General features: G+C 36.5%; 1 protein-coding gene across 3 annotated transcripts in view; it reads left to right on the plus strand.

The window, feature by feature from the left end:
• POC5 (POC5 centriolar protein) overlaps positions 1-12,915 on the plus strand; it is a 70,063-nt gene that overhangs the window by 50,443 nt on the left and 6,705 nt on the right. For all 3 annotated transcript variants that reach the window (XM_043975410.1, XM_043975411.1, XM_043975412.1), the window contains 2 exons: positions 2,302-2,432; positions 7,606-7,785. In XM_043975410.1, coding sequence (XP_043831345.1) covers positions 2,302-2,432; positions 7,606-7,785 — 311 coding nt within the window. The remainder of the gene's footprint in view (positions 1-2,301; positions 2,433-7,605; positions 7,786-12,915) is intronic.

Here is a 12,915-nt window from a genome sequence, read left to right on the forward strand (position 1 = left end):
GAATGAAAAATAAAAGAAACATATTGTTATTGAATGACAGGTTTAAAATTTAAATGACAAGTTGATGATGTGATAGAAGAAACCGCTGGCATAAGAATTGAAACTTAGGTTCTGGGTCCAACAATACCCCTAACTTTGCTGTGTGCCTGTTAAGCTTCTCCTTGCCTCCATATGCCAATGTAAAAAAGAGGTTGAATCATCTATAAGATGTGTGACAGGAAGCAGCTAGGTGGCACGGTAGATAAAGCACCGGCCCTGGATTCAGGAGTATCTGAGTTCGGATATGACCTCAAACACTTGACACTTACTAGCTGTGTGACCCTGGGCAAGTCACTTAACCCCCATTGCCCCACAAAAAAAAAAAAAAAAAAAAGATGTGTGACAAACCATTATGGTTTCTGAAAGTTTTTATAATTTTTTTGTCCAAGCTTGTGATTTAGTCAGCATTGGAAATACATAATGAGGAAACCCATCAACAACTTCCTTGCACCTTATATAGTCTTAGAAAGCTGTCTAGCATTAAATTTTGTGTCATTTACTAAAAACAAAAAAACAAAAAACCCTGTACCTCACTGAATGAGAATATGAGTTGATATAATCATAATACATTAGGTTATAATGTAATATTAAATTTTCTATTCAGATATTTGTTTTGGATTGCCTTGATTCCTTACATTTTACACATTAAAATTACATTGCCAAATTCATTGTAAACTTAGATATCATAAGTTGGAAATTCGGGGGCAGCTAGGTGGCGCAGTGGATAAAGCACCGACCCTGGATTCAGGAGAACCTGAATTCAAATCCGGCCTGACACTTGACATTTACTAGCTGTGTGACCCTGGGCAAGTCACTTAACCCTCATTGCCCCGCAAAAAAACAAAAACATGTACCTGGAATATGTTTTAACTAAAAAATAATTGAACTCGAAGCTAAAACCAGGATTATTGACAAAGCAATGAATTTGAGAAGGCAAAACTGTACATTCCCATCTCAGATGGAGCACATCTCAAATTGCATACGTTAATGATACATTTGTCCACCTCTAGTCCTAAGTCCCTCAGAACCAGACCTGATCTTTCAGCATCTACTATTTATTTACCTGGAGAAAGGAGTCCAACTTGTTGTTAACCTTTCATGGATCAAGGGTGGGGAAAGGGGAGAGCAAAACTATTTCAAGCTCTAGTTTGTTTTTTTAAGGGATACAAAATTAAATATAAATATTTTCTTAAATTTGCAACATAAATATTTCTATAGACATATTTTTAAGCTATAAAAATGTTTCAAACTTTGCCTTATTTTAGATAAAGTACGTACTAAGCTCTTTTAAAAGTATTGAACTTTGGTTTATAGAAAAAAAGGTAACCCCAAAACAGTGAAAGAAGTGGAGATTTTGTTACTTGGGATTTTTAATATTTTTTCAAGGACAAAAATGATCTAGGAAAAGAAATACTTTTGTTGTTACTGTTTTAGTCAAATAGTTTTGGGTTTTGTTTTGTTTAATGATGGGAAATAAACATTGTTGCATTTTCCTGAATGCTAGAAGAGATAGTTATCAAAGTGAAAAGAGAACTGCATTTGGATTCAAGAAACCTAGATTGAGTCCCATATTTGCCACTTTCTGCTTCTGGAAAGTCACCTAACCCAAGGTGTCAACTTCCTCACTTAAGAGAGGAAGTTGGACTAGCTGATCTCTAGAGCTCCTTGCAACTCTAAATATTTAGGATCCAAATAAGAACTCTGTTACAAATACAAAAGAGTACTGCAGTGGGTTTTCAGATAGTTGATTGAATTATCTTGATTTCCTACTTTTAGCACTTTTGATGCCAAAGGTAATGGCGTATAATGATAGGACAAGCCGAAAATCGAATTTCTTACTTTCAATTACCAAACTAGCCAAGTACAGTACATTATTTTTTATTTAATAAATGAAAAGAGGATGTTTAGACCTATTAGACAGGGAAATTGAAGTCTGAATAATGACTAATATTGATATCAGCCAGGTATTTTGATACCAACCATATTAATATAGCTATATCCAGCATATGTTCAAGAATCCTGCCACCCTGGGTTTAACCAGATTTTATGGCATCAGCTACTTTGGTATTTGGAATATTTTTTATTGTTTTTTCCCCATTTTGTCTCTCAGCTAACTCTTTTAATCAACATTATTCTTGGGCACGTTGTGATTTTAACTGTGTGTGTGTGTGTATCTGTGTCACTGTTGAACAACATGATAATCAAAAAATGGTGAAGTTTTTTAATAGTGTTCATCTTTTGTTTTGTTTTGTTTTGTTTTAGGAATAGAGAGCACAAATAAGAAAGATGACCATGGTCCCAGTGGCTCAGGGAGAGATGGTTCTATTCATTTTGATCCTTCAGTTATCTCAGTCCCACCACCAGCACCAGCACAAGCATCAACAGAAGAAATGGTTAGTACAATTTTAGGGAATCCTAACTTATGAACAAATCAGTTCTTAAAGTTAGATTTTGGGTAAATTTTTTGTTGTTGTTGTCATTTTGTTTTTTATGGGGGAATAGGAGAGGAGAGAGATTTCAGAATGCACCTTCCCATAGAAGTAGCATCATAAGTGATTTGTTTGATAGTTGCATTCCAGGCAAACCCACAGAAGTCTTGATCAATCCATTCCTTAGATGGCTAAAAATAATCGTCTGTTCATAATAGGTGGTAAAACACATCAACAACAAAAAATATATAGGTAGGAAACAGCACTCATGATACTTGTTAAACCAAATGGAAAGTAAGAACAGTGATTAAGAAAAAGATTTTCATTTTTTAATTTTTCTCAAATGTTGATGGGTAAGGAAAAGAAAAAGTATTATGACAAGGACTCTAGAAGTACATAATGTTGGTACTTTTACACGTCTGTTTTCACTTAAGCTTTTTACGACTTTCCTTTTCTTTGCTATGTTTGTAGTACTACTTCTGCCATAATGCTCTTGGCCACTTTTATAGGTTGGTTTTGGGCTCACATAGAGAATCTAGTGAGGTAAACAAAGTGGTTTTCCTGGGTGAACTGGACAAGAGTTCTAAATTTTCTTGAGGTGGGATTAGGGTGGATATGTATGTGTATATATATATATATATATGAGAAAGATTGCTTGGATAAATCTGTGAATGGTAAGAAGGGGCGGAGAGCATGGTGCCAAAGATGGTAGGTAAAAGAATTAAGTGAGTTTCTGAGGTTGGCCACAAGATGGTGCCATTTTCCCATAATAGATTAGTTCTATTCAACAAACACATTATAGTCTAATCAAGGGATTAAGAAAGGATGCAGCACTTAAACTGAAAGGAACTAGATATTAACAAATCAGAGGTAAGAGGAAGAGAGCATTCTAGATATAGACAACCAAGCTGTACAAACACACAGAACATAGGTATGGCATGAAGGAAGTATTATGTAATTGGACTTTCTTTGGAAATAACATTCACTCATGAAGTCTTGTGAAATACCTAAATAAAAAGTAGTTGGTGAGCTATTTTTCCTATATTTGTCTTCTACAATAATTCATTTTAATGAAAAGAATCATAGAATTTTAGAGCTGAAAGAAATCATTCATAAGCCATAGGTAATGACAAATGTGTTGTAGACGAACTCAGATCTTCATCTGCTACACACCATAGCTAGTCACTACCTCCCCCTCCCCACTTATATCATTTATATATCTACTAAGTACAGATAATTCACGATTATCCAGGGTCTATTTGCACTACCTACCTCAAGGATGGTTCTGACAACAGAATGAAATAACATTGATGAAAGTGCTTTGTAAGCATAAATCGTTATATAAATGTGAGTTCTTACTATTATTTCTTTTGGTACCCTGACTTGAGAAGGAAAAGTCTTTGGGGGCCTACTACTGTTTCTCATGTGAATCTTTGGCTCAAAAATGAATTTTAATTGCTTGTTGGGTTTATTTTGTTGTTGTTGGGGTAGGGATAAACATTTAAATGTGTGCAAAAATACTGCTTTAGAAATAAGAACCTTATACTTTTAAGTACTCTTTTGATAATTTTTCTAAAAATTATCATCTTATAGATAGATATAGATATAGACATAGACATAGATATGTGGCTATAGATATCTGAAACTCAATATAATACCATGAAAAATATAGCTGTATGGATGACACATTTTGATATCCTATATACAGACAATTTAAATATGAATATGTTTCAATTTTGAAACTTATGTTATATATTTGGATAAAACTCAAGTCTAGATTTTTCATCTTAGCTGCTTACCATGTGACCCCCATCATTATTTGTATCCTTGCCTTTCTATTCACCTTTAACTGTGTATGAATAATTCAACATAAGTAAATCATTAGTAACAACAACAAATTTGACCAACTACCCAACCTCAAAATAGGAACACTTTTGTGCAAGCATGCACATTTGAAAAGAAAATTCCCTTTTATTTATATTCAATTCATTTAAATTATGAAGTGAAACAACTGGGCTAAGATGTAATCTGAAAATGAGATGTAGATTTCTGGACTACAGTTTAAATATGAGTGACAGGCTTCAGGCCAGGGATGAAATGCATGTACCAAACAAAGGTTTATTTGCCTAGAATCTTGTAAATCTAGTCAAAAGGGCCTTAAACTGAAAGAGGAAGGGGAGCAAGAAAATTGTCTAGATCTACCAAGCTAGATACTATTGAGAGTAGCCCCAGTGGTGGGGCAGCTAGGTGGTGAAGTGGATAAAGCACCAGCCCTGGATTCAGGAGGACCTGAGTTCAAATGCAGCCTCAGACACTTGACACTTATTAGCTGTGTGACCCTGGGCAAGTCTCTTAACCCTCATTGCCCCACAAAAAAGAAAAGAAAAGAAAAAAAACAAGATCTCTCTGTGTTTGTTGCTTATTTTTCACAAGTACATTTGACTCCACAAAACAAACATTAGCCTTTACAAAAGAAGCAGAAAACGGCTTATGGAGTGGGGGTAGAGATGGAGGAGGAGTGAGGAAGTAAATGAACCTTACACTCATCAGAATTAGCCACAGTGTAGGAAGGGAACAGTGATTACAACATCTAGAAAGTCAAAGGAAACCATCCAATAGAGGATCTAGAGATAAATCTATGGCCTCAAGATTCAGAAAATGACTGATAAGCAACTTTGACTTCCTAGTTAATAGAAACAACTAATTTAAGGTTTTAATGCTCATAACAAAAATCCATTTTACTGCTAAGGAAGTTGTAGCTTAGAGAGGTTCAAAGACCTATCCATGGTTACAGGCTGGCAGGTATCAGAGGCCCAGTTTGGCAATGAGTCTTCCTGACTCTGGCCAGACACAACCCTCTTCTTTAGTTTACCTGCTGCCTGTATCCAAATAACTGCCAAATCTTATCATTTCTACCTTTACCACAAATCTTGCATTTTTCCCCTTTACTCCACCCATGTAACCACCACCCTCATCACCTCTCACCTCCACTGCTACGTTAACATCCTGATTGGTCTCCCCACTTCAGTCTCAGCCTCCTCCAGTCCATTCTTCACATAACTTCCAAATTTATGTTCCTAAATTGCAGGTCTGACATGACATTTCCCTTGATCTTGGAGGCCCCTTGTGTCTCAAGTATAAAACACAGTCTCCTGTTGAGCTTTTAAACCCTTCACAATCAAAGACCATTCGGTCTTTCCAGGCTTATTTCCCATAATTCTACCTCACACCCTCTAAGTTATAGCTACATTGGTTTTCTTGCCAATCCTCATACTTGGCATTCCATCTCCTTTTTTTTTTCTTTTCTTTTTTTTGTTTTGCTGCTGTTGCACAGGTTGTCCGCTCTCCCTCGTCATGTCTTGGCTTTATTGAAGGCTCATTTCAAGTGTCATCTTTTTCGAGAAGCTTTTCCCCCAATTGTTAGCACTTCCCTCTTCCAAAATTACTTTTTCTTTGTATATATTTTGTGTTTCAATAATCTATTTACATGTTATTTCCCCCAATAGAATGTAAGCTCCTTGAGGCTAGGAACTATTTTCATTTTTGTCATCAGATCCCTTTACCTAGCCCAAGACATTCACATGGCAGCACATGATAAATACTGCCTACTACTGTTTTTTTGTTTTGTTTTTTGTCTTTTTGGTGGGCAATGGGGGTTAAGTGACTTGCCCAGGGTCACACAGCTAGTAAGTGTCAAGTGTCTGAGGCTGGATTTGAACTCAGGTACTCCTGAATCCAGGACCAGTGCTTTATCCACTGCGCCACCTAGCTGCCCCCTGCCTACTACTGTTAATCACAGAATCTGTGTTTCAGTCAAATTAGACTCGACTATTTTCCTAAACTTGTCTGTCCCTGGGCCTTTATGCATATTACTTCCTCCACATGGGATACCCTACTCCCAACAGCCCCAACTGTACCCCATCCTTTCCTACCCCATCCTTCTAGGCATAGCTCAACTTGCATTTTCACTTTATCTTTCCTATTACATTTCTTTATTTGCATGTCTCATAGTACTCATTAGACTCTTAAGGTGGTTTCTTGCCCTCAAGAAACTATATGTAGAGTATAAAACACTTTTATAACTGTAATAGAAGTTACAACATCAAAGTTATTTATCTTGACCCCTCCCTATCACACTTGACATAGCACCTTGTACATAGTAGGTAATATTTATAAGAATCAATTTCATGGCTGAAGCTATTCCTCCTAAAAAGATCACAGAGGGCAAACGTGAGGAGCCCTGATGCTAGGAATCAGAAAGCATTTCCTGAAATCAGGAATGTTTTCTTGTAAAACCATTCCATTTTGATCTGGCTTTTAAAGGATTCCTACTGACTCAAAATATACCCTGGTTATTGGTGTATCCACTAGGGAAGAAAATGCATGTTAACAGAGAAAGAAGCAGGCAAAGACAAGTATTAGTTTACCAGTGCTATGGAAACAAGGCCAACAGCTAGGAATCCCACTCATTCTTTGGAAACAGCTGCAATTATGTCAAAGTAAATAAGGGGAAAGTATTTGGGTTGAAAATATGTTCTCAAAATACAGATTTTATACAACTACCATGTGCAGTTGATTCATGTTGGACAGTAGATGGCATCCTCATCTCTACTAATTCTGACTCTAGAATTAGAGAAAATTTTCCCAGTAATTTTCATTTCAATTAATTTAGATAGTTCCTTATGAAGCACTCAGTTGAAAGGAAAATGAAGGGAACAATAGCTTTAATTATATGAGTTAAAAGACAAACTTTGAGCAGTGATGTGAAAATCTGGGTTTACCTTTTTTTCTTCTTATTTTCTTTTGAGGGTTTTTTCTTATTATTTGTACATAAGGCTAAAAATAGCTAAAGAATTTTTCATTTCTGGGTTTTTGAAATCCTTATTGTATGCTAGAGTCTGGTCAGAAGATTTGGATTTGGCTTAGTCATAATTGTTATAATGCTATATAACCTTATGAAATTATGAAGTAAATTTTTTGTACTTTGTTACTGGTTTTAAGGTAAGGTTTTAACTAGATATACCACCATGTCGACAGTAGAGTAATAATTAAATTGAGTATTATATGGAGATACAAAATATTTGTTTCTCCAAGGTGATTATCTCCTCATTGATTATTTCCTTCTTTGTTCATTTAGTTTGGGCCAAAAGTTGTGACATCTGTTCAACAGAAGGCAGGAAGAACAATTACAGCTCGGATTGCAGGGAGATCTGATTTGCCTATTAAAACCAGTAGAAATTGTAGCAATTTAGCTGTAATGGGAGTCTTGCCTCCCATGAGTTCTGTTGTTATAGAAAAACATCATCCTGTCACACAGGTAAGTCCATATTCAATGACTTTTTGTGAAAAATATTAGTGGGACACAAAAAGGATTTTCACCCCTAGAGTTTGCATTCCTGTAAAGCTGGTAAAGGGTTCTATGTTTGCTTCTTACCATGTGTTGTGTTCTGAAAACTTTGATTTACTCCATTGTTCTATATCAATCTTTCCTTCAATTTATTTTTTTTTTCATTGGGGGGGGGGGGGCAGTGAGGGTTAAGTAACTTGCCCAGCATCACACAGCCAGTAAGTGTTGTGTGTCTGAGGCCAGATTTGAACTCAGGTACTCCTGAATCCAGGGCTGGTGCTTTATCTACTGCACCATTTAGCTGCCCCTTTTCTTCAATTTAGAAAGTCATTCTTTGCAGAATCATTTCCTACAAGATACTTTTGGCTATATAAAGTTTCTGTAAGAACCGATCAAATGTAATAGAGAAAGAGCTGGGTGTGCTCAGGCAAAAAGGGTAAATAATATCAATGATTTCTAATTTTGTTAATGATTGTGTTATTAATCAGTCCCTAATAAAAATTATTCACAAAACAGATTCAAGAGACAAAAATTATTCTTCATTTTTCTCAGTTTTTACCCTTCTTTTAGGTAAACAGTTAAATTTGTGTTTTGCTAAGTTGCATTCATTTAGCAAAGATACCCATACCTGTAAATAGAAATTTCTAAGAGAATTATTTCTACATCCATTCTCAGTGTTACATGATCTTCTTGTGCACTGCAGAGACCAAAGTGTTAATGATAGAGCCTCAATGATGTTGATGTAATTACCTTCCTTCCTGGATAAAGCTGCCTGATAGGATATCAGAATGGTTAAATTAAGGAGAAGCTGGCTGGATTAATTTGATAATATATTTTCAGCTGTAGTGAACTCTAGTGAGGCTGAAGACCAGAGCCAAGGAGGAAGCCAGAGAGGAAAAAGGCCAAAGCACTTAAGTTTAATTAGTTGAATAGAAATATGAACAGAACTTTACAAATGTGTGGGGTTTTTCTTCCATTTTCAACAGTAGGACAAATGAGAAGAGATTGCTACATTAGCTATTATTTTTTGTATATCTATTTTTCTATTTTCTTCTGTTTCATTATTTAGTATTTTTTTTTTAAAAACTTAGTATTTTGAAAATAGTCTATTAAGGCATAAGTGACTTCATCATGCTATTTCTATTGGCAAAAGTCTCAGAGTTAGATGACATAAGAGGTCATCTGTTGTTAGCGATAACTCACAGGAATCCTTTGTACAATGAGCCAACAACAAATAGATCACTCAGCCTCCATTTAAAGATCTCCTATGATGGGGGACCCCCTTCGACTCCCCAAGAACGCCCATTCAGTTTGAGAACACGTCTAATTGTTAGAAGTTTTTCCTCACGTTAAGACAAAATCCACCTCCTTTTAATTTCTAAAACTTCTGGTGAAATGTAATAAATAGGCCACATTATCTCAAAGGGCAGAACTAGCTACCCTTTGAGATAAAACAAAACTAGTCTAATCCTTCTGCCATGTGACAGACCATCATATATTGGAAGACTGTGCTAATGTCCTCTTTAAACTTTTTCTTCTCTAGATTTAACATGACTAGTTCATTCAGCCAGTCCATTTGGGCAGGTGTCATTTGAAGTTCCACCCTCATGCTAGTCATCCTGTTCTAGATACTTTCAGCTTATCAGTGTCCCTCTTACAACATAACATGCTAAATGGGGTGTCCTTCACGGGGTGTCCTTCATTGAGACTGTCCTGCCTCCCTCTCCCTTAACACTTTTTTTCTATTAATGCAATCAGGATCCCTTTGCCTTTTTCTGTCTCCCCTCTCACAGTATTAATTCATATTGAACTGGAAGCCATTCAAACCCTTATGGCACTTAAACGCTTATTTCTAGTCATGTCTCCCCTATCTTTTATCCATGCAGCTAGTTTTTTGAAACCCCAAGTAAAGGACTTAACCTATCTTTATTACATTTCATCTTATTAGATTCAGCCTTCTGTTTCAGTTTACCAGGTTCCATTTGGATCCTAATTCTATCATCAGATGTACCATAATGACCTGAATATAGATCACATGCCTCTTTGAAAAGTAAACAAGTGTAATTATAAAGTAAGAAATTATACTGATTAGGCCATTCTTGGGTTTTGTTTTCTTGGGCAGCAGATTTGGTGGTGGGGAAGGGAGAATGTGGCCTATATCCAAGCAAACATTGCATTAGCTGTCTCTTCCAACTTTATGTCATCCACAAATTTGATGTATCACCTATGCTTTCATCCAAGTCATAAAAATATGATCAGAACTTGACCAAGGACAGAACCTTCAGTTATTCTACTAAACATTTTCTAAGTTGATATTTATCCGTTAGTCGCCTCTCTATATCTGGTCAGGCAGCCAATTCCAAACCTACCTAATTGTGTCTTTATCCAATCCATATGTCTCCATCATATCCACAAGGATATCATGAGAGACCTTGTCAGATTTTTGTTGAAATCAATATACTGGGGCAGCTAGGTGGCGCAGTGGATAGAGCACTGGCCCTGGATTCAGAAGGACCTGAGTTCAAATCCGGCCTCAGACACTTGACACTTACTAGCTGTGTGACCCTGGGCAAGTCACTTAACCCCAATTGCCTCAACAAAAAAAAAAGAAAGAAAGAAATCAATATACAAATATAGATAGAAAACATTTTTTTAAAGCAGCTACTATGTAGCAAGTACTGTACTAAGCACTTTACAAATGTTTCATTCAACCTATACAATAACCTGGAAGCTAGGTGCTGTTATTATCTCCATGTTATAGATGAAGAAACAGAGGCAGACAGAGGTTAAGTGACTCACTCAGGGCCACACAGCTAATAAGTGTCTGAGGCCAGAGTTGAACTCAGGTCTTCTTGTCGCCAGGTCCAGCACTCTATCTACTATGCCCTCTAGTTACCTCTCCATATCATTCTCCCTCATATACTAATCTTATGAAAAAGGAAATGAGATATTGGGGGCGTGATTTGCTAATGATGCTTTGCTGGCTGGTTCATCCATCATCTTCTTTTTTGTGAGTGCCTATAAACTATCTTTATAATATTCTGGAATTTTACCCGGAATATATACTAAATTCACTGACCTCTTTTGAAAATGTGGGTTTTCCCAACTCCCATCCCTCCAGTTTGACACTGCTTATTAAAGACCATTGACAGTGGTTTACCAAACATATACCCATGAGTTTTGAGTGCCATTACATGTGATTTTTCTAGTCTAAATAACCTGAACTTGTTTGAGAAAAGCTAGATACTGTCTTCCTAGCTCCTTATTTATTTGGGGTTCCAGTTCCCTATTTACCACTTTTGTTCTTTCTTTCCTACTCTGAAAATCATTATCCTTGGTAGAAAAAAAAATAAAACCAAAATATAGTACTAGAGAAGTTTTATCCTTCTCTCTGTTGTCCCTTATCTTACTATCTGACACAGGCAGGGGTCCTTATCCCTTCCTGAAGTTTAAAAAACCCTCCAACTTTTTGTTACATTTGCTATTTATCACACACATCAGCTGATTTCTTCCTAACATCATTCTTTTTATATATTTGCTAAGATCCAAGTATCTGATAAAGTCTTTACTTGGCTTGCTTTCAGAAAGTAGAAAAAGAAATGAAAGGGCAGCTAGATGGCGCAGTGGATAAAGCACTGGCCCTGGATTCAGGAGTACCTGAGTTCAAATCCGGCCTCAGACACTTAACACTTACTAGCTGTGTGACCCTGGGCAAATCACTTAACCCCAATTGCCTCACCAAAAAAAAAAAGAAATGAAAGAAATATCTGCTCAGAACCTGATTCCAATGAATAAGTAGGGACTGGCTGATTAATCCGTTTGGGAACAAGAAAATTTTGGCTACCCCAGTTGTTGTTGATCCTGATGAAGAAGAAAAAGGAAAGGTGTCTAAAGGTGTGACTATATGGGGAACTAATGACCAGGATTTATTTCTTTTGTTCTCCCCATCTTTCTTGAGATGTTTAATAAGAGACTCTAACCATGGGGTATCCTAATTATCCTCTATATGAACTCTTTGAAATCTGCTCCCCTAAACTCCATGTGAGATCATGCCTATGTTGCCCTTCTGTTGTATTTTTACAAACTTAATGATGACATGGGCACTGTCTTGCAAAGTTCTGTGGCTTCCAATTTCATCAATCAGTTTCTCCTAATTGGTCAGAACCAAGTCTAAAATAACTGTTCCCCTCATCATTTCTCCCTTTTTCAAGATGAAATTATCAGAAAGGAAAGTGAAGTAGCTGCTCTGCTTTTGTGTGTGTGTGTGTGTGTGTGTGTGTGTGTGTGTGTGTGTGTGTGTGTGTGTGTGTGTGTGTGGCAATTGGGGTTAAGTGACTTGCCCAGGGTCACACAGCTGGTAAGTATCAAGTGTCTGAGGCTGGATTTGAACTCAGGTCCTCCTGACTCCAGATCCAGTGCTCTATCCTTTGCACCACCTAGCTGCCCCCTGCTGCTCTGCTTTTAAGCAAATATTTAAAGAGTTTTCAAGTAGAAGAAGGAATAGGTTTGTTCTTGGTCCCAGAGAGTCTGGCCAATAAGTAAAAATTAAAGGAGTCAAAATTTTGGTTCTAATAAGAATAATCTCCTAACAACTAAAACTGACTGAAAATGGAATGGACTGCATTGGATGTGTAGCCTATCACTTAGGTCATTTGCTAAGAAATTCTAACAGTCCTTTCCCAATTAGACATTTCCCTAGGAGCTTATCATTTTGAGAAAGAGTATGAAATAGACTAGCCCTTCACCTCAAACCCTTTAACTTTTTTACTTACATATTTGGGACTACTATGAACTGAAATGATCTCTCTAGCAACCAGTGATTTTTATGCTTTGTAATGGATACAGACCTTGGAGTTTTAAAATCTCAGCTTATACCAGAAATTATTTCCCTAAAAGGACCATTATCTCATTCATTTTAAGAACAATATCTGAGCAGAAAATATTGACAGTTTTCAGAGAGAAAAAATAAAGTGGTTCTCAACAGAGTAACATATTTCTTCTTTTGACCTAGCCTCTCCTATCAGAATCATTTTTTGTTTCTTTGTTATTAAGAGGATGAATGCTACTCCACCAATGCCCAAGCATCCTGTAATGCTAACA

The sequence above is a fragment of the Dromiciops gliroides genome, chromosome 1 (genome assembly GCF_019393635.1).
Source record: "Dromiciops gliroides isolate mDroGli1 chromosome 1, mDroGli1.pri, whole genome shotgun sequence".
NCBI lineage: Eukaryota > Metazoa > Chordata > Mammalia > Microbiotheria > Microbiotheriidae > Dromiciops > Dromiciops gliroides.